The following is a 23,077-nucleotide window of genomic DNA, read 5'->3' as shown; positions in this document are numbered from 1 at the left end:
GAAGTATATGCAGGCTATGTGGAAAGAATGTGGGGTCACCTACAAGTTCTGTTCTGCATACCACCCCCAGACCAATGGTCTGGTGGAACGTTTCAACAGAATGTTAAAGAGCATGATTGGGGCTCTGGAGGAGCCTCAGAGAAGAAAATGGGATTTTCTTTTACCATGCTTACCGTTTGCCTACCGAGAGGTACCACAGAAGGGTGTTGGCTTCAGCCCCTTCGAACTTTTGTTCGGTCATCCCGTACGGGGACCCTTAGCCATCATCAAAGAGGGATGGGAGATGCCCACTCCCCCTGTTACTACCAACGTTGTTGATTATGTGCTGGGGCTCAGAAAACGGATGGTACTTCTGATGGGCTTGGCTAGTGATAAATTGAAGGCAGGACAAGCGCTGGTGAAACATTGGTACGACCAGAAAGCTTCCCTCATCAACTTTACACTTGGTCAGCAAGTCCTGATCATGAATCCCATAAGGCCTCGAGCTTTACAGGATAAATGGTCAGGCCCTTACCCAGTGGTGGAGCCCCTGGGTGAGGTTAACTATTCAGTGGACCTTGGAAAGCCTGGACAGGCTCCAAAAGTGTTTCCCGTGAATAGGCTGAAGGCTTTCGTCCCAAGCGGCGAAATCGCAGCACTGCTATTTGCTTCAGACGTTGAGGAAGAGGAGTCTGAACCTCTCCCCGACCTGTTCAAAAGCAGTCCTTCAGAAAGCTCTTATGAGGGTGTCCGAGTGGCCCCTCACCAAAATGGACAAGGCTCAGTGGTTTACCTTGGACATGAAGTAGGTGGAGGGAGGAGACAGCCTCTATCCAGTAAGGTACCAGCGGTACAAGACTGGCCTACCCCCACTACGCAAACCCAAGTGAGAGCCTTCTTAGGACTCACGGGGTATTACCGCAATTTTGTGGCAGACTATGGCCCCATAGCTGCTCCTCTGACTGCCCTCACAACTCCGAAGAAACCCAAGAAGGTAACTTGGACCGACGAGTGTGAGAAGGCCTTCAATGGCTTAAAAGACTCCTTGTGCCAGGCCCCTGTCCTTAGGGCCCCGGATTATCAAAGACCTTTTATCGTGCAGACGGATGCCTCTGACACTGGGATAGGAGCTGTACTATCACAAGTAGATGAGAAGGGTAAGGAACACCCTATCGGTTTTATTAGTCGCCAGTTTAAGGACAGAGAGCTCAGATGGTCCACGGTAGAGAAAGAATGTTTCTCTGTTGTGTGGGCCCTAAGGAAGCTGAGGCCCTACCTCTATGGGACCCACTTCACTGTGCAGACTGACCATAAGCCGTTAAAGTGGCTAATGAACATGAAGGGGGAGAATCCAAAGTTGCTTAGGTGGTCCATAAGTCTACAAGGCTTCGACTTCACTATTGAGCATAGGCCAGGTGTCCAACATAGCAATGCTGATGGGTTGTCCAGAATGTTTAACCGACCTGAACAAGAGACTCATCCAGGGGTGGATTAGTTCCCCCTGTCCATAGTCTGGGAAGGGCGAGTGTTAGGAAAGATTTCGTAATTGTAAGTAATTTTCCTTCCATGTGGCAACCCCTAAACTTTTTGCTGTTGTTTTACACCTTGTTCTTGACTTTGCCAGAGAAGTGCAGCCTTCTGCCGCACTCCTCTGGGCTTTCGCTCCTTTTCTTACGGGGAAACTGACATGCCCTTAAGACAGTCAGTACCGGGGAACGCTGTTTCCCGTAGTTTCTTTTATCATGTTGCGGCTTTAGTGCAACATGACACAAGAGGGCACTGTAAGCTAAGTTACAGCTCTCTTGGGTCTCTAGCCTTCTACAGGCCCTAGATACTCTTTTAGGTTGGTATTTGATCGGTGCAAGTCATTCAGGGACTGGAATGGTGGCAGCGATCGTTTTGTTTATTTTGAGCTCCTTTTGGCGTTCTGAGCACGTTTTTCGCACTGAACCCAAAATGGTGGCCTGGCTCCCAAAATGGCCAGACCACGAGGCTCCTTTGTCTTGTCCACTGACCGTCTTGCTCCCTTCACCTTCCCCAGGTCGAGCGACCCGGGGCCTTCCTTATTTGGGCATGTACTTTCCCGCGAAACGTGGTTGCTTTCGCGGGCTTCTACATGTCGTTTGTGTGCCTCCAGGATGTGGGCTGGGATGTCTGGTCCCAATACACATCCTGGGTGCCAGAGAGTCTAGGGTGGTCCGAATGCCTGGGACCACCGTGGTCCGTGATTGGTCCACGTATGGTATGTGTGTTGATGAGCGGATCTCCCATTGGCTCCCCTCCGTTTTGGCGCGAAGGGAACCGTGGATAAGAGGGGGCTGGAAACACCACTACCATGTCGATCTCCTGAGTTCTCACGAACGAAGGAATACAGGAGCCAAGTATCCTGCAACCAAGAGGCTGGACCGAGGAATCACTGGTGACCCGCTGAAGGAATCCTCCTTTGCACTGCTGTCGTCCTTTGAAACCCTTTCCTCCTTGGATCGAACCAGAAGGCCTGTACTGGTGCTTCGACCTTTGGAATAGCAGGAACAGCTATTCCCGGCGACTTCATCATCTCCTGCCAAGTAAGCCTTCGGAAGTGTCTCTGGGCCATCCAGTTGACTGACTAGCTTACAAGGGAGTCCTGCTCTGTAACCGCCGCCAGGTTGTGTTGTATTTCGAGTCCTTGTCACTCTCCCACGCTTCGTACACTTGGCGTTCCCAAGTCTGAAGGGAGGAGTGTACATTTGGCTTGAATACACACGGCCGCTCTGTTGTCCTGCTGCGGCAACAAACTGTGCTGGTTTCGTCGATTGGGACGTCTTTTTGCTCTACACGACTACGAGGCGTTCCCTGCTCTTCTGAATCTGCCAGCTGCTGAAACTAACGTGGAGAAGCCTGGGTCTGCTTGCTTCGGGGACCGGTGAGTAGTTTAGCTAGGATCTGGTCGCCCTCCTGCAGTATCCCATTGCTTTTCCCTGCTGTGTAAAAACAGCACCCTTTTGGCCGTACTCGCGCTCTGCTTCTGCCCGCTGTGGAGGCTGCGCTTGAGTTGCGGAACCTGTTCTCCTTCTGCTGTGCACTAACCCGAACTGCCTGACTTCCTCCGAAGAGCTTCCCCTTTTGCCCGTTGGCACCGGCGTGGCAGGTACTTTGAGCACAAGGCTCCACTCTTCGCAGGGCTTGGACTTCCATCTAGTTAGGTGCCTCTGAAGGCGAACTGAGTCTAAAGCGTTATCGCACTGCCTGTTTTCCTTTCCTTTCAGGTGGACTACATATTTCGTGCTTTAAACGCTTGCGACTGTGTATTTGTATATATATTGTGTTGATATGGTATGTGTTGGTTTAATATTGTGATACTGTGATTTTCTCGCTACGGTCATTGTTTTTAAAGGCCTTAAAATAAATGTGTATCTATTTTTGATATAACAACTGTTTGGAGTAGTTTGTAAGCGCTCTTGCTTTGTGTGCTCATTGCGGGCTTTCAGTCACCCTCACCCCTCTTGAGACCTAGTCTTGACCGCCGCGATCGCTACCTTGATTGGTCTGGCTTGTCCAGAGGTTACCCTGTTCCAAGTAATTAGGTTGGCCTTCTGAACTTCTGCGCCACCAGGACAGAGTTCAGAAATCCGTCTTAACAGGCTTCTCCCTCAATTTAAAGAAGTCACAAATGATACCATCGCAGAGACTCCAGTTCATAGGAGCGATCCTGGACACTTCCCTGGGAAAAGCCTCGCCACCAGAGGTGAGGGCTCAAGATATTCTACAGATGGTTACCAAGTTCCAACATGCCCAACGTCTCCCAGCCTTCGACATTTTGAGGTTGCTAGGCCTTGCATTACCTCAACAAAAGAGGAGGCGTAGGATCACTACCCCTGTGCAGAGAGGCGATGCAGCTCTGGTTTTGGGCAATCCAAGAAGGAATCTCTCTATCGGCAGTTCACCTAGCCGGAGAGAAGAACTTGACAGCGGACGCTCTGAGCAGGCAGAGCACAGTCTCCCACGAGTGGGAGCTAGCTCAGGAAGTCCTTCAAGAGATCTTCGCCCTTTGGGGAACCCCTCAGGTAGATCTGTTCGCCACCAGCCTCAACAGGAAGTGCGATCTGTTCTGCTCAAGGGAATTTCCCCCGAGAGGAGCTCTGGGAGACGCGTTCATAGTGGACTGGGAGTTTCCACTTCTGTACGCGTTCCCACCGGTCCCTGTCATTCCTCAAATGATCAGGAGGTTGAGAAGATTCCGGAGAACCATGATCCTAATTGCCCCGGATTGGGCCAGGAGAACGTGGTACCCGGTCCTTCTAGACTTGTCCATCTGCCCTCCAATTCGACTTCCACTCAGAGAGAACCTACTCTCACAGAAGGGAGGTCAGGTTCTCCATCCAGACATCAAAACCCTCAACCTTCATGCTTGGCTTCTGAAAGGCTGAGGTACAAGGATTGGGACCTCCCTGATGATGTTATGGAGGTGTTGCTTTCAGCAAGGAGGCCAGCAACAAAGTCTTTATACCGCTGGAACAGATTTTGCAGCTGGTGTAGAGAACAGAATATCGACCCTTTTTCATGTGGTACACCAATGGTTTTGTCCTTCCTACTATATTTGGCAAATTCAGGCCTTCAAGTTGGCACCATTAAGGGCTATCTCGCAGCGCTATCCATCTTTAAGCGCACTGCGGAAGAACCATCCTATTTCAAGTTACCCTTGGTAATACAATTTCTAAAGGGGTTAACCAATGTTTATCCCCCAAGACCATTCCAAGTTCCCCTATGGGATTTAAACTTAGTCCTAACTTTCCTGATGGGCACACCTTTCGAACCACTCCATTCTTGTTCGTTAAGATTCCTTACCCTTAAAACTGTTTTATTAATAGCACTTACATCTGCTAGAAGGGTGAGCGAATTACAAGCTCTTTCTTGTAAACCCCCTCACACTATCTTTCACAAAGACAAAGTTGTCCTGCAAGTGAAGCCTAATTTCCTCCCAAAGGTGGTTTCTGAATTCCATATCACTCAGAAGATTACCCTACCATCTTTCTATCTTCCTCCTCACCCGGGGAAAGAGGAAGAGAGGTTACACAGGCTAGACCCTAGAAGGGCTTTAAGTTTTTACATCAGTAGACTAGCCAGGATAAGGCAGGCAGACCAGCTGTTTGTAGGTTACACAGGTCACAAGCTGGGGTTACCAATAACTAAGCAGACCATTTCCAGATGGATCATTCTAGCCATTCTGGAATGTTATAAACTAGCCAGAAAAGAGCCCCCTCAAAACCTTAGGGCTCATTCGACCAGTGGTATTGCAGCTTCATCGGCCCTCAAAAGAGGTGTGCCGGTTAAAGACATCTGTGCGGCCGCTACATGGTCGTCTGTCCATACCTTTACAAGATTTTACAACTTGGATTCCTCCTCCAGTTAAGAGACTAGGTTTGGAAGGGTTGTACTGCATTCTATTCATCAATAGAAGACAGCATGAAGTCAGTACTCCCTCCTCCAATATTAGAATACTGCTATGGGAGCCTATCTAAGATGAGGAATACGTCGGAGGACACAATCCCTTCGAAGAACAAGTTACTTCTTACCTTGTAACGTTCTTTCGACGGGATGTTCCTCCGACGTATTCCTCATCGACCCTGCCATCCATCCCCGCAGTTCTACTTCCCTTGTTGTTGCAGCTTACGCTCCTTCAGGGTGATTAGTTTAGTCCAGAAAGCATTATTGTGGGCTACAAAACGGAACTGAGCAACGGGCACTGCGCGCGGCCTTTATAGCCAGGATGACGTCGATACGGCGGCTGTCGAGGGACATCGACTCGGAGGACGTCGACGCGCAGCGCCCTCTAGAGAAAAAATTTTCCGAGGCCAGCAGAGCTGGAAGGAGATATCTAAGATGAGGAATACGTCGGAGGAACATCCCGTCGAAAGAACGTTACAAGGTAAGAAGTAACTTGTTCTTCTGGGATGGTGACTTCCTCTTTAATCTGAATTTCAACTACATAAGGTAGCAATTGAGCTGACCTAAATGCTTTTTCTGGATCATCAAAGACCATGGGATTATCCGCTAATCGGGACCAAGCTTTGAAATTTATTAGGTCCAAACTAATGGCAAAACGATTGAGGATATCACTGCCTAAGTAAAAGGCGGCAGTGACGTCTCGCACGACCCAACAATTATGGACTATGCTCTTGTTGCCAGTGGAGATTTTGAGCATATACCTGCTTGGCAGGAGATGTTTGGAATTGGGTGCTTCCAGGTCCATTTCCCATTTGTCTATCAGTTTGAATGTGGGAATTGCTGGATCTTTTGGGAGTTGGCGGAACATGGCTTCGCTGATGAAGCTCTTACCATTGTTCACACACACTCGGGCGAGAACAGAGTCCTTCCCATCATTTCACTGAACAGGGATGAACAACTGCTCTCCAATTTGCTGAATATCAGCCAGGTTCTGAGCTGATTTCACATCTTTCTGGACTATTGGAGTGGGAATGTCTGATTGTGGATTAGTAAAGAATTTCAGGGTGTTTCCTTCCAGTGTGAAATACCACCTTAAACTGGAAGGAAGGTTGATTTTCAGAAATATAGAGGACCCCCCAACACCAGTCTGTTGTCCTACTGCTATTACTGTCGCGACTGGAATTTGGTTGTTCTGGAAGTGAAATTCTACTTGGTCAGATTTTTGTTCAACCATGTGGCATGTGCCGTTTAAATTAACATGGTTGACACTCTGTTTTAATTTTATTGGTCGGCTAGTCTGGGTCCAGAGGACCTTGTTTACGCAATCTATTAGGGGTGACAACCTTCTCAGGAGGTCTCCCTAGTAAACAAGGGGTGCCCTCTGGAGTCACTACTATGACCGGGTGTTTCACATTGTGTCTCCCAATTTTAATGTCCAAATCCGCAGTCCCCTCGATGGGAATTTCCTTCCCGTCAAAGTTCTGAAGTTGTCCAGGAAGAGAGGTGAGAGGAATACAGTAATTCTCCCCCCTTCCTGCATTTAGTTCATCAAAGGCCCTTCTGGACAGAAGAGTAGCTTGGGATCCAGTGTCCAACAGTGCCAAAATTGTACCCTGCCCCTGCACTTGTACCGGGGCATAGTATCTTCCCTCCTTCTCCTCAAGGGGGCACAGATAATGCACATTTTTGGACAACTGGTGGGCTAATTTTTTTGTTTTGGACATTGCGAGAGAAGAGATTTGGCCAGAATTCTGTGGGGAGTCATGGGAATCTGCAAGAAAAGGTTGGCAACTGGAATTCTGGTACGCCCCCCCTTTTTGGAGGCAGTCACTAGGATGGGTTTGAACCAGGGGATTTTGATGCTGCTGGTTCGGGGATGAGATGATGGGTGGCGGTAGCTCAGTCCCCACATCTACCCAGTCTGGATTTGGATCCCTTGGGAGCCATTTTTCTTTGGGAGGAGTTCCCCTATCTCTGAAGGAGAAGATCCTTTTCCCAGGATCCTCTGAGGATCCCTCTCCCTCAAATTGGAAGATCTGTACCTCCTCCACAAACTGGGTCTGTTTGGGTCCTTTGTTTCTCCTACCTCCTCTCTGCTCCTTGGGTGGCAGACTTTCAGGGGTAGGAGATTTTGTTTCCGGTTCCTGGGTTTCCAGGGGCTGTTTACAAGTGGGGAAGGAAGCTTCCTCCAAAGCTTTACACCCCCCTCCACCTTGTGCCTCCTCCCTGGGAACCGGTGGGTTATCGGGGTGCTGCCCCTGTCATTGTTCTGGAGCACCAGGCCCAGAGTTTGGGGCATTCTCAGCCGGCATGCTCATCTGAGGGTTCTGTTGAGCCCTCAGCATGTGACCCAGATCCCGTGCCATATTTTGGACCTGGCGCTCTAACTGTGAAACCTGCTCAGGCTGATACGGGGTTCTATTTTCTCCCCTGGGCTGATCCTGGGAAGGGTAGCTATCCCTTCTCTGGTAGTACCCCAGGTTGGGAAGATTTGGGTACCCCTCCACCCTTGGCCTCCCCTCTCCCGGATGAAGTGGTCTGGGCTCAGGGAATTGGGGAAAGAAGGATGGATGATTTTGGGGTTGGAAATTGGGTGGATACCTGGGAAAAAAGTTCTGCCCAGTATTTGGGGAATTCCTACCCTCCTGTGGGAAGTTAAGAGGGGAGATCCCTTATTTATGTGCTTGGCTGGATCCCCCCCTTGGGCCGGAGGACTCCACACATACCCCAGGATGGGTCGGTTTCCCTTGTAACGGGGACTTACATAATCAGGGGAATGACTACCTCCTTGACTCCCTGTTTGTGACTGGCCCGAGGGCCTTCTGGTTAGAATTATTCGGTGCAGGCAGGTTTTTAGGCCCCCCATCTCCAAATCTAAAATGGGGGCAACCTTTACCTCTGCCACCTTGGCAGCAGCAGGGGTGCTGGTTGATTTGGGGCTTTTCTGTGCGTTATTTTTATTTTCTATGGGTTTCTGCACCTCATAGATCCGGGTAGCCTGTTCAATGACCCAGTCTAGTGACCTTTTCTCATGAAAATCTCTCACTAGCTGGGTCATTATGTATTTGGGTAAGGCATGGAAAAACGTATTTACAAACTCTTTACTGTCCGTGTGCACCCTTTTGGTAGTCTGCGCAAAGGCACGCTTCAATTCCTGCACAAATTCTTGTGGGGCCTGATCCTCCCCACATTGCAAATTGTAGGCTGCCTTGCGAGCCTCTTGGGGATTTCTGTGAACAGAATTCTTTTTTCAAGATGGCTGCCCTATACGTGGACCATCTTGAATGGTTTTGGTCCTCCAGCCCTGCAAAGAAACTGGAGTATTCTGGGGAGAATGCCCATTTTACATACTGAATGCAGCTCCTGCTGTCTTTCAAATGGAAAGTCTCCATCATTTGCTCGTAAAGCTCCCAGTGTTCCCAAACAGAATACTTGGCGTTCCTGTGATAAGGGTGATGACACTCCTTGTTGCCTTAATCTGTTTTAAGGGGTCCTTAAGCAAGGCCCTTTTTGCCTTATTGGCCTTTTTGGTTCGGGTAACCCTGGTCCATTCATCTTCTGACTCAGAAGCACTGCTCCCAGAGGTGCCCGTCTGATCTTCCAGGTTTTCCCAGATTCTGCGAGCCTGGGAATGGCTGGCAGACGGTGGGGACCTGGTCTCCGGTGTCCTGTGATGCTCAGAGGAGTCTTCAGATCCCTCCTTGCTGCCAGGATTTGATGGGTACCCCCCCCACTGACCTAACTGGGCAGAGGTTTTCAGGATGCCCTTAGTGGGCCTACTCTCCTGGGGTTCCCCACTAAATTGCACTGTACTTAGGTGCCCATACCCGGATGCCCGCCCATCCATTCCTGGGTGGTACTGGCCTATGAGCCCCATACTTTTGGCTGGATAGTAATCTGCCATCCCTGTGGCCCTGTGCTCATGTGGCCCAGGGGACATGGGGGTGGCAGAGTCCAGGGACTGGGAGAGATGAAGGCCTCTGGTACTGGGCTCCTGAGGTTATGCTCAGGTGTTTCCCTTTCCCAACGAACCTCATCTCTATCAGCCCCTGCTCCCTGTTGCAATGCAAGAGCCTGTGCTTTCAGTTCCTCAGTCAAGGCCTTACTAGACTCTATCAGTCTCTCCTGCATGGCTACCTGTTGCTGGAGCCTATCATTGTCCTGGCAGAGAGCCTCATTCTCTCTCTGTGGTTCCTGGTTGGTCCTGGAGTACTGGGCCAGTCTTTGCTACAGGAGGGTTACCTCCTGAGTCCCATCCCTACTGGCCTGTTCGTTTCTTGCCAGAGCATCTTCCACCCTCCTGGTGTGCTCTAACAAGTTCTGATGCTCTTTTTGGAGGTCACCCAGTCCCTGGAGGGCCAAGTGATTTTCTTCAATTTTTTCTTTTAATTGGCAGACTTCCTGGCCTAAGGTGTCCCTTTCCTAAGAGCCTGCATTTGTGCCGCCAGGTCGTCCCTCTGCCTTTTAAGGGCACCAGCTTTCTGGCGCTCTTCCTCAAATTCTGTCTGCGTATCCAGGTCTTTCAGAATCAGTTTGTTGCTCTCTGCCTTCTCCCTATCTAGGTGGCTTTGCAGGGTGACTACCTGCTCTGCACATGCCCTATTGAAGTCCAGTTGTTGCTCCAGCTTTTTCTGGCTCTGCAGTAGGGCGTCCAAACCTTCTTGGTACTCCTTCTGCAAGGCCAGAAATCTGGTATCCTGATCAGACTTTTCCTGTTGCAGGATACCCATATCCTCTTTTATTTTAATGATATACTGTCTGCTATCATTTTCTGACTTCTGGCTCCTCTGCAGCCTCTGCTCGGAAGAGACCAGGTCAGATTGGGCCTTCTCTAATGCCATCTGTTGCCTATTTGGCCAGATCTTGGCCTTCAGCACATTTGTCCTGTATGGCTCCCATATATAAATATAAATATGCCGCTATCCTGACAATCTTGTCGTGCTCATCTTTGGCTTTTGGGGCCATATATAGTTCACTCAGGGCCACATGTAATGGACCCTGATCTCTCCATATGTCTGACCCTGTTGCAGTGATCTGGGGAGCGATTGCCTGCAACCACACCATCTGGTCCTGTTCCGTCCATTCGCCTCTCACAAATAGCTTATGTAAGAGGTGCTCTCTGGCTTTTTTGATATCTACCAAGGTCGTCATTCTGGAAATTGATTTCCTTCCTGACTTACAGAAGTTAGTAATTTATTTTGCAAAACAGACCGTCTCCTTAGAGCGTCCTTCTTTTGAGGGATGCACAAGTGGTAGATCTAATCCAGACGTCCCGGCTCGAGCCCCCACTCTGTTAAGTGACTTCAATTCAGCACTCCAACTAAGTCAATGCCTAGTCTGGGATGCCCAAGGGAAGCCCTTATTTATATATTTTTATGACAAGTTCATAGATCTCGATGATAAACCCTTGTATAACACCCCTCTCTTTGAATCCCCCTGACCTCACTGAGCCAAGAAGTAGGTTTGTTTTGCAAATTAAAAGATTTATTGAAAAATTAAACAAGATAATTATCACACTTTTATAAATAAATTAATATTTGATAGCACACTTATGAATATGACAGTGATCAACAATGGATAATATTACACTAGCACACTTTTTTTAATTACTTAGGAGTTGATATAGAGAGCATAAGGTAGCTGAGAATACTTTATGGTTTCAAGGAAATGCAATGATGAAAAAGAATGCAGCACAGAAATCAACTGAGATGGTTTCAACAAGAGCTAATATAATCACTTTTCCCCTTGTGGAAATTCACTCCCCCCCCTATGCAACATAAAGAGATGGAAGGAGAGCACACAATTTTCAGGAATATAATCAAATGCAATACAAATTCTAGTTCCCCCCTAGCAAGCTTAGAGCAACCGGTATGCTTTTAAACAGGGAAAAATACTTTTACATGTGATTAGCAAAGAGGTGAAAAATATGCTAAAAATGATTTTAATTCCCTAAAGGAGATTCAGGGTAGGTGACAGCTACTTTGAATTAATTCAGGTCAACACTAGCAATACTTCATGAGGGATTGTCAGGTTGAAAACGAATTTCGGCAATGGAAGCAAAAAACAGAGATTTTTGACAGGTGAAGAAGTTTGAGTCAAATTGCAATTCGCTGCACTTTTTCCGAGTGCGTAAAGCGCGATTACGGAAAAACTATAAGGAGTAGATTCCAAAGATACAGACGATTTATGGAGGTAGATTTTCAGAAATAAAGTAAGATTCAAATGACACTTTCACAGGTTCGAAATCACAGAATGGACACACGATTTCTATGCAGTTCTAAATAGGTTGACATGGGTGGGATGAGATTATTTTAAACTAAGAGATTGGTTCTTCACAGTTCTGGCTGGATACTCGCACTATAAATTTGAACTAGGCAGTCAAGATCTGGTCAACAGGTTAACTGTGGTTCTTTCTGCTCTGCTGGTCTGGATCTCTGGTTCTGGCAAAAGTTCTGGCACTGCACAGCGGTCTGGTCTTCTATCGGCACTGCACGGCGGTCTGGATACAGCTCTGCTTTTTGGGTTCTGGCATAGGGTTTTAGCCGGAATCAAACAGCTCCCCCGGCTGTTGAATATCAGGTTGCAAAGGATTTTGAGGCCTGCTGAAAAGGATTCAGCTTGTGGATTGGCCCCTCTGCTTTAAGTTCTGGAGTCTAAGTTCTGGAAATCAGGATCTGTCTGGATTTGAAGTCTGGAGTCTGGTTTTCTAAGTTCTGGTCTCTGGATATTGCCTGAATTTGAAGTCGTCCGTCAAAGTGCTTCGCAAGAAAGTGGAAAGAGCAGTCCCTACCTGGGTTTCAGTGGGTCTTTTTAATGTCTTTTGAAAGTGGGTGGGAAGGCTGACTTTCTATGCCCAACCCTCTGAGGATCCTGATAGGTTAAAGGATTCTCTGTCGCCTGACTGGGGAACAGAGTTGCGAGTCATCCAGGGCTACCAATTTACAATCTATTGAAGAAACGCCCCTTTGCTTTTACTTAGAAAATGAATCTTTCATAACTAACAGGTTTCCCAGATACACACGTCGTTGAAATTACATGTACACATCACAGATTGCTTAAGGTACAGTTTGGTTCAAGGCACATGTTTCTACGAGCTTGGGTTTAGAAACGACAACATTTTGCGCTTTTTAGTGACTTTCGCCGTATTGGTTTTTTCTCAAAATGTACACAGACCTGCACCCTCTCCCTGAGCATATTTAATATAAGTTATCATGTCTCTAGCATAAACCCAGTGTCTGCAAGATTAAAAAATCGCAGGGTTCGGTCTCAGAACATCATACATAGTTGAGTTTCGTCTCAAATTGTAGGCACATTTATCATATTAAGAATCTCCAAATTGTACATTTTTGTAAGCTTCATACAATATTTTATAAGCAATTTAATAAACATACATTTGCCTCTCCTTCAGTACACCCATTTGCTTGTCCCCGCCCCTGGGAACTTGGCTTGACTCAGAGATCAAATGTCTTCCTTCCCCCAGAGCAACTGTTGACAATTACAACTCAAATCAGCATATCCTATTCAGCTGAAGAGTCTATTGTGTTGACTGAGGTCAACAGAGCAGGGTGCCACTCTGCATTTGTTTCACAAAAACCTGTGATCTCATTGTGCTGTTGCTGCTAAGGGCAGGTGTGAATGCTTCCCATAGACAGAGGCCTCTTGAACTTTTAATTAGATCAGACTGCCTTCTGATGTGGGGCCTGGGTTAATTCTCATTAACCAGCAAGGCTTTGAAGTTTCCAGCTAACTCAGGTTCCTTGTCAGCTCCTGAAAGACAGGCCTCCTGTCAGAGTTTAGACTGCTAGCGCCGGTTAGTGTCGAGCACCGGTACTGCACCCCTTTTTGGGAGCTGTCTTGAATTAATACATTTCAGATTTTGAACAAAACCATATTTCTTTGCACTGGTTTTTGCTCTGTGTGTAGCCAAAGGATAGGGCCTGGCAATGTTCTCTTGTATTAACATTAACAGAGGCAAAAATGGATGGCAACCTATTTTTCATGTTTTCCCTGTGCATTTTCTGGGGAGTTCTGCCTTCAAGATGTTTTCAATGCCAGTAATGCACAGTTCTCTGGTAGGGCTTGGATGCATGGGTAAAAACATCCCACACAGGAGGAGTGGAGCATAACCTGCATTGTGTGTGACAATCGTGTGTGTAACAAACAGCACCAATGTGCTTCTTGTCCCAGAAGAAATATTTGAACTTGATGTTCAAGTTCAAATATGAAGCAAAAGACATTGCTAATTTGTCGGAAGATAACCTTTACCACAGAAGCACTTGAAGTTATTATTTAATCTGTCCTGGCAGGAGAGTACACCAGGGCAGAGGACCTTGTAGTAGTAGGCCTGCCAAGTGAGTGGACCAGGTAGAAGTAAATCATTGAAGTACTGTGGTTAAACGTTTTGAAGAAGTAGCAGAACCTCTAAGATGTTTTTGTGAACTGTTACAGAATCATCCTGACAAATTAATATTGCTGAAGCAAGTGTTGTGTGAACAGCTGCAGAATTATCTGATATTGTCAAAACAAGTGTTTTGTGAACTGTTGCCTAATTACTCTGACAAAGAAATTTGTTGTTGATGAGAAGAAATCATGAGCTCTTTTGTCACACGTGGAAAGAGGAAAACCTTGCTCTTTGTGTCACAAGTGGAAAGAGGAAAACAGTGTTGAACATGTGTGAAGTGTTGGCTGAATTCAAGTTAGAAATGTTTGTTATCAAGATGGAACCAAAAGAACTGAAGTGGAACTTTGTTACAAGACAGGATTTCCTTTTTCTTTTGGAGCTGTTGTATATAATCTTGATTGAATCTGGGGAAGGGGAATTCACCCAGAGTATAAGGAGAGACGGTTATCAGGTTGTGAAACTAACCGATACATTTGTTTAACTGCCGTATATTACCTTATTGAGTTGTATGTACAAGTGTGAGGGACAGACACGATTTAGAGTGTTTCCTTTAGTTTATTTTAGGCAGGTAAATCCTCATCAGTGCAGAGATAGTGAGGGGTTTATTCAATCTTTTGCGTTAATAAAATGGCATCTTTTGCAAAAATCTTCACAAAGTCGTCTGCCTCACATTTCTGAACCCTCACAGTGTAGATGAAGATGTCGAAATTATGGCTGCCTTACAACCATATACTTGTAAAGAATGCATAAATATTTCCATGCATGTACACATCTAAAAAAATATCGATGTTCTTTTGAGCACTACAAAGCATTTGCATTCTACAGCTATTGGTCAGCAGAAAATATGAATTAACAAATGGATGTTATTCAGCATAACTTGACTGCACTGCCACTTTTCATTTAATGCGTACAATACACACAATGTAACTATTCTCTCGGGCAACTAGTTAATGTCAAAACCTTTGATAGAGTACATACAATAAGATTAAATTGTTGCTCTTCAATTTCTTTTTACGTGATACTTAAAAAGCTTGTCTTCTGACCTTGGGTAAGAGTGTAGAGAACTGTGGGTGAGAAGGCCTCTACAGTTGTGATGATTTTTAGTTAGAAAATCAAAATATGTATTTTACTCCTCTTTTCAATGATTAGGTTTTGGTTTTTAATATACTTCACGTTGTGACTTATCAGCAATACAACAAAAATCCGTGACACACATTTTCTTCACCCTTCCTCAAAAAATGCAAGTGCAAGAAATCCAATCTTAAAAAAAGACCAAATAAAACATTGTTTATTTTTATTATTACTTCATTGAACTTAACTTTCAATACACTTCTTATTAAGCAAAAAAAACAATTGAACTACATACAATATATTTATATATTTTTTTAGGGTTTCTATTTTTCAGACAGTTTTAGTATCCAGAACAATGCTTGATAAGCTGAAAGTGTAGAGGAGGAGGGGTGGGGGGGGCGGGCGGAAGGTTGAAAGACGAGCACATTCAGCGCTTTGAAGGCACGGTTAAAAATATATATTTATATGCTTTTATTTTTTTTTTTTACAAACGGGAATAATAAACATTCTCTGGGGTCTTTCACACACTCACTATCTGGCTTGCACACGCATTCACATGTTTTTACAATCACCCTGTCACACACAAGAACCCCATGCAAACATCTATGAATGATTTGAAAACATGACCCTATGAATCAGTAGTATAATACTGTAATCGCGCTGTTTGAGTGCTAGCGCGTGTTATGCTGGGATCGTTTTACGCCCCCGACAGACGCATATGTGATCCAGAATTTGTCACAATGAGATTTCTTTCAACACCTTAAATGCTTTGTACGTGGAGCATTTCTTTGCATGTGAACTGACACTACTTGGCTGTCCATGGAGTACTTCTGCTGATACCCTTAGAAAATACATACTACCAGAACATATGTAGCTCCCTCCATTGGCTCATATGCCCCGTGAGCTTCATCCCAACCAAGCCAGTTCTATGTGGGTGACACCAGCAGGTGAGCATGGGGGGTCCAGAATGACTGTCCAAACAGCAAATTCTTCCCCATTGCAAGGCGGGGGTGGAGGGAGGGGTCCAATTGCACTTGACATTGGGTTGTATTCATCCTTGTATTAAGTGGTGGGTTCCATGCAGCAAACAACCCATTCTGTGCACTACTCCTGAGCTGTTGAGTTTGAGGTTACAAAACAGGGGTACCATCAAGCCTCTGGTAAAGGAAATTACTACAGGCAGGACCTGTTTGGAACAACAGCTACCGAGCCTGCACCAAAGAAGGCCGGAAGCCAAGTTGTTTATTTAAATAGCCTCTGATAAGGTGAATAAAAAAAGTTCAGGGACTGTTGAGCATGGCGACTTCATCCTTCCACAGACCACACACCTTGTTCGTGCAAATCTCAGACTGGAAATTGAAACCCTCTAGTCTACTCCAAACCCTGGTGCATGTTGGCAATGTGAGATTTGTTGTGGCTTCAAAAGACCATTAAACATGTCCATTTATTTGTATATGATGTGTATAGCAACCCAATTAGTTCCCCCCTCACCCTGTCATGTGTAATATTTTTGCACTAAACATGACAATGCACATGTACCAACTTTATGTATCTCTGACAGTGCACTTAAAACACCTACATGTATCTCTGTATATGTAACCAAACACCGTGTACCAAGTAATTATTGTTGGGCCGCATTCCTATAACCCTAAATTAAGCCTTCTTACGCTCTTATTATAGCGCCTCGATGCCTGTGGGCTGTAGTGGTCTGTACAAATCCAAATAAATACATATAATAATTAAAGGATGTGGGAGGGCTGACAATGTTTCTGTTGCAGCAACATTCCAGGTGTGACCCGGTTCGTTTCTTTCCAACCCATCTTAACTTCCTTACAGGCGGGCTTACTTTGAGGGCCAATGGCTGAGAAATGGGAGGCTTTTGTCTAACATTTGAAGGATTCTACCCCAGACCTACCAGCCTTTCAAAGACACGGGTCTACTGAGAACTCCAGAAGCGTCCCTGTGGGACGGGGTGCCTCTGGAAGGCATTTGTGTGGAGGACAAAATGGAATAAAGCATAGTTCCCTAGGTTTATGTCTGCGTCCCAACAACTATAAATGGTTCTGCTGGAGAGTCTCCAAGCTCCAATAAAGGCAAGAATCCCACAAAAAATATGAGAACACTAAATCTGAACCAACGTAGAAAATACCTCTTCTAACCTCAGGTGAGCAATTTTTCAACCCCCGCAGTGAGTTAAGGTCCAAAAAATGTCTAGCGGACGTTGGTATTTCGGGGTCAATTGAGGCAATGTCTTCTGTTCACACAGAGGTTTGTCCATTCGTGGCATGGGAGATGCAACTGGTTTAGGTGCCAAACAAGGACAGAATAAAATGGCAGAAGAAGTGTTTGCAAAAGGGTTTCTAAGCATGCCGTAGCTGTGGTTTGTGGTGCGGTTAGACAATGCTGCACTCTCACCCCTGAATAGTTTTGTGTTACTGAATGTCTAAAATGGTAGGATAAAAAGAATTGGAGTTCAATATATTGTATGACTTTAAACCGTTCTGATTGCTGCTTCTATGCTTGATGACGATTTCGCTTTACAGTGATGTAACTTTGTTCAATCACACAATTCTTACTTCTGCAACTCCAAGCCCTTTGGTTCGCTATCCTGTGGCGAACTCTGCCCCATTCCTACTGGACTTTCAGATGCATTGATCAATTGAGTAACAACTAGTTTTCCTTCAAAGCCAGTTTAACTGGTGTCAGCTTAACGTTGAACGATCACAGTCAGGTCTACTTTTGGATAAGCTACAGCGGATTCTAATGTTTTGTTGCCCTTAAAAGATTTTAGCCCTGTAGCTACCAGGTTGGCTGAGTGGAATTCCTAGGGAGGGAGCAGAATTGGTGGGCACTGCAACCAGGATCCACATCGTCTGCAAAGCAGAATTCATGGATATCTTCTCCTGTACGCTATCTTTGGCGGGCCTTAGCCAGGATGTCAGTCCAGTGGATGGAATTCCCAGCATCCTCGATAATGCAGCAGCCACTTGATTGACTGGTGATAATGGACCTCTTGGACAAACGGTACACACAGAAAATTCCTGATGAACTATTCAAGCGCCCTGAAGCGGGTGACATTTCTACCTGAAATGCCACACCGCAGATGTGGACGACCAATTACCTGCCCGTTTCACGTTTAATTTCTGCACTACTGTATATATTTTGCCCACCCCCTCCTTGAGCGAGGCATCTAAGAGGCAATAAGTTAGACAACACAGCTACCCTTCTCGCTACACTTTGTGATACACTCACAGATAACTGCTTTGTAATTGTGGTCCACATTCCCTGTGCTGACCAGTGTGAAAGTGGTTGTAAATGGTCCAGAAAATATAAAATATCATAGACCTCTTTACCTTGGAATCGATTTGATGTGTTTATTCACCTATCTTCAGTCATTAGGAAGGTTGGACACCTATTAGAGAAATCCTCAAACCATTGGCGATGTGTCTGAGTTGTTGGCTAGGGCTATCCACAGGGTGGCACCTCGAACCACGAATCGTCTGCAATCGAAAAGGCAAAATAGGAAGGTGATAGGGCGTTTTAGGTTCATGCTGGAGATCAGAGCAGTCCCAAGAATCTTATGGGGTATGAGGAGATTAAAGGACTATTGTGTGGCCTAGTTGTGCAAGGCTTTCTGGTTCATAAAATAACTTCAAATTGGTATTTGTCTCTAACCAAGAGCCAAGTGGAGGACTTGTGAGGTCGATTTTATGTTCTCCTAATGACCAGCATTGATGGTGAAGTCTTCCAGGGTAGAATTGGAGCACCTGCAATTTCTTGGGAATTTTCAAACGGATGCCTTTAGAGAAGGAATAGCAGTAATCTAGGTTGATGTTGGTCACCATTCTTAGAACAGAGGAAGGGTGGAGTTTCTTGCCATTTGTATGTGAAATTACTGAATGAGATATGATATGGCATTTGTAACGCGCCTATACACAAGTGTTTCAAGGCGCGATGAAACACAAATCATTCAGATGATGGTGAAAATGTACCTCAAACATCAGCATGCGGTTGAATGAGATTCCCAGACTCTTAACTTGTTTTGTGTTGGGGATGTTATAATGGAGGATCAGAGGTTTTGAGCAGATCAAATGGAAGTTCAGGAATACTCTGTTGGAGACGTGGGTAAGAAATGTGGTTTCATGACGCACAATTAGACAAATGGGCCTCATTCTAACCTTGCCGGTCCGGGAAACAAAAGTGCTGGTACAAGTCTGCCAGGCTGGTGCCATCACGCCCGCCAGGTCTGACTCGCCGGGTGGAACGGCACCCGCCCGCAGAGTTTCACGGAAGCACCGGCACCATTATGAACATGCCAGCATTTCCGTGGTCCCCACTCCCATAGAGTCCTATTGGAATCTATGGGAATGGGGAACAACATTATACTGGCGCCTGACTTCCCTGCCGCAGGGGTTGTAGGCCCCGGTGTTACCGGCCAGTTAGGCACTGGTAACTGTTTACGGGTCTGGCGGCAACTGCCTGTATCACTGGCACAGTTACAAGCGGACCTGTAATGAGGCCCATTGTCATTCACCCCAGAGTAGATGGTCCCAAGCGTGGGACAGAACACAGGGGGAAGTTTATTCTAGAGTATTGAGATGCAGTCCATTAGCCAAAGCATGATGCTCAACCATTGTGCCTCTGACTGTGTCTGATGCATTAAATCGTCTAAATCCAGACAAGTGGGCGTAAAACGTAACTGGTGCCAATGAAGATATAGTTCTTAGAGGTGATGATAGACTCCATGGGCCGGATTCAAAATGCTTTTACCATATTAAGAGTGACTTAGTCCCTGAAAAGTAATAACTCCCTAATGTGTAAGTTATGACTAATTCACTAAAGGATTTACCCTAATACACACATTCATTTACTTCTAGGGCATTTGCATATGCAATGGCCTAAATTACGCACAGTTACATAATATGCATTCATAATTTCCTAGTGAATCTGCCCAAGTGGGCATTCCAAGGCATGTGCTAGGGAGGGATAGAGGAAACATGTCATTGCTGAACACCCACCAACTCCTAACTGACTCAGGTGTTCACAATAATGGGCAAATGCATTTCCCACATGTATTGCACCATTTACCCTTAGATCACTCATTTGTAATTTTCACATTAACATATAAGTGTGGGAAGGGCCCCCAACTGATGTCACATTGGCAACATCTGTGTAAGATTTGACAACAGTAATGGGCGAGTTATTTGCATCTTGGAGAAAAAAGAATGCAATAGGTAGACCTCTTAAATCTCTAGTTTTCCACTTGCATGCAGTTGCGTAACGTAATTAAATGTGTGCACTTGTGTAGTGTATGTATTGCATCCATTGCATACACATGTGAATATTATCAGGCTTGTCTGCGAGCATTGAAATTTGCGCACGTATGTTATAAATGGCTTATGTTAGCTAGTGGCTGGGAAATAGCTCACACCTGCGGTAACTTGCACATGAATTTGGTGGTCTTTGGTGACTCAGACCCCATGAGTGTGTCTAAGGAAGAAAGGGGGGATATGGGTTTCGGATACTGAGAGGTTTTCTTTATAAGACTTGTGCTAACATGCAGATTCATAGCTAACCACTCCGATATGAGATTGCTCAGACACTCTCATAGTCCATATCTCGTAGAAAGTCAGATAGTTCAAGGGGTTTTCTGCAACCAGCAGGCTGCACGCTCACATTCTTGCATTCCTTGGCTGCTTACATGGCCACCTGCTGTTCCTGGAGGATTCTCCTTCTAGTTTCATTGTCTATGCATGCCTTTCAGCTCTAACCTGCTGGAAACAGTGTCCGAGAAAGTGGCCATCAGGCAGGGGAATAAGGCTCTGTGAGATTCATTGATTTATCCAGGCCCAGGTGTTTTGGTTGAGTGGGGAAGCTAGGATTAGAACGTTGGTCTACCCATTCCAGGAGACCACATTTCCTTTCTGCATGTAGAGCCAGATCTCTGCATACCCGAAAGGATAAACTCTCCCATATGACATTGTCCTATCGTTAAATGCCCACATTTGATTGGTGATTTGGAGGAGTTGTAGGTCAAAGTACCGAATCAAAAGGATCGAATGTCAAAAGGGTTGAGTCAATTCGACCGAAAAAAAGGATCGACAAACCCCTGTTTTTGGTGTAAAAACACCCTTTTAAAGCTAAACTAGAGCAACAAAAAAAAAGACATTTAAAAAAATATTTGGATCCTTTGGTTTTCGGTCGAATGCACTCTCACCTTTTGCATTGGATCCTTTTGTTTTTGAGACTTTAACTGGACACCATTTGGAGCTGCAGATATTGTTAGGGTTGGAGATGCAACAAGTTCTTTTTTTTAAATCATTCATTTCTTCTTATGAGATATTAGCTTCAAATGTGTTCGCTAAATTAAGATACTGCTTTATTAAAGACCGTTCAGAAGGTTCATATGCCTGCTGCTAGTTTTTTTTTCAACAACTGCGGATCACAAGTTTCAGTCATGATTTGGCCCGCTCAGCCTTTATATTATTCTGGAACCAATACAAAATCAATACCATTAAGAGGGGTAAAAGTAGCATACCTGTTTACAGTGCTTAGATGCCCCAATCGGGTTTAATTACCATACAATAACAAATGAATATTATTGACCCACAAGAAAGTTGCAAAATAGATTATATCAGTCGAAAATAAAGAAGGGCACCAGAAATTGAGTACAAGTCTCACCATAAAAGTTTGGATATTTTGATTGTTTAGATGCAGAGTTGCCAAAACATGTTTAACTAAAGCTCTGATGTTGGTAAAAGCGAGAACCGTGTGTCCTTTCGTTGATCAGAAAGGACATTGGTACAGATATTAATGAGAAGAGTTGGCAATGGCCAAATAAGTTTGATAAACCGAGTTTGGCAGGTTTGGTTTCTTCATGACCAATCAGAACTAAAGGAATTTTAGATGTCCTGCATTCTTCACCTTGAAACAGCACATGCTGAACGTATCTTGCAAAGTTTCTAATCTAATGACAAAAGGTTCTTGAGATCCTGCTAGGCCATTTAAGGGAATTGGCATCCCTGGTAAAATCCAACACATGCTGCATGGATCCAGGAGATGGCTTCCAGGTGGGATATGAATGACACGAGGGAGAGAAGTGTTATGTCTGTTGTTGGACAAGTCCACCATAGTTCATTGAGTCTGTTATGTGGACTATTTGAAGTGAGACTGCATTTGAGTGCTTCCGCAGCTGTGCTTTCTTAAGGTGGCAAAGGGGAAGATTTAATGTGGGTATTATGAAGTAGCTTGTATCAAGAGCTCTTCAACGTCTCCAATGTGGTCACTGCCCTCTGTCTTTCAGCTGTGGTCACTCACATGCACACCTCTGAACTGGCTTTGAGTATTAAAGCAATTTTAAGCACTGAACTGTTCAATCAGGTGTCTGCCAAGAATAAAATCCCAGGTCATCAGCAAATGGAACAAACAAAAACAACCACAAACTGACCTGATTCCAAAGGAAAAATAAACACAAAAAACCCAAACAAACAGAAAATAGTCTACTTGGAATTCACAAGTCTGATGGTTTTCTCATTACAAATCCAACACTTGGTTAGCTGGCTGTGCCGAAGAGTACTGCATGTGGGAACCTTTCCTCTTCACGCACGCAGTTATGGTTATGTCAACTTCTTAGAACTATTTCTTGCTAATAGTGCAGCACACACATTCTAAGGTTGTGTTTGATGTCTGTTGGCCAATGGGTTGGCGTTATCCAATCTCATGCTATGTCAGTGTTTGCATGCTCTTTAAGTGCCCTGTCATGTGGCCCAGGAGATGGCGGCACTGTGCTCCTTGGCCTTCATCCGCAGGGCTGCGATGCTGGAGGTCTTGCGGTCTGGCTCCACGTTGAGGTCGTAGCCATTGATGCCTGTGCTGAGCCCAGCAGTGCCAAAGAGGTTACCCATGTGTGCCTGACCCATGTGGCTTCCTGAGCTAGGCACGCTCAGGAATTCAGAAACACCTCCACTTGCATGGGGGTGGCCATGAGGAGACATGCAGGATGGGACGGTGTCACAGGGGACCACACAGGCTGCCACCGGAGAGCCCCCGCTGTTGTTTCCAATCCATGTTGGGTTCTGGATCTGTAACAGGAGAAGACAAAAGTAGACAAGGAATGAGAAAGTGGCACTATTTGGAGGGCTGGAGGCAATAAATAAGATTTACAGCAAGAGACGAGTATAGGAACATTATACAATTAAT

The 23,077-nt window shown here is 45.5% G+C and overlaps 1 protein-coding gene across 2 annotated transcripts in view; it reads right to left on the bottom strand.

Moving 5' to 3' along the window:
* Positions 1–15,079: 15,079 nt before the first annotated feature.
* ALX4 (ALX homeobox 4) overlaps positions 15,080–23,077 on the bottom strand; it is a 187,500-nt gene continuing 179,502 nt past the window's right edge. For both annotated transcript variants that reach the window (XM_069623314.1, XM_069623315.1), the window contains exon 4: positions 15,080–22,959. In XM_069623314.1, the coding sequence (XP_069479415.1) occupies positions 22,636–22,959 (324 nt within the window). In that variant the 3' untranslated portion in view covers positions 15,080–22,635. The remainder of the gene's footprint in view (positions 22,960–23,077) is intronic.

Source organism: Ambystoma mexicanum, chromosome 11, assembly GCF_040938575.1.
Source record: "Ambystoma mexicanum isolate Mex_15411 chromosome 11, UKY_AmexF1_1, whole genome shotgun sequence".
NCBI lineage: Eukaryota > Metazoa > Chordata > Amphibia > Caudata > Ambystomatidae > Ambystoma > Ambystoma mexicanum.
Note: the sequence above shows the minus strand (reverse complement) of the source record. Positions and strands in the feature narration are given on the sequence as shown.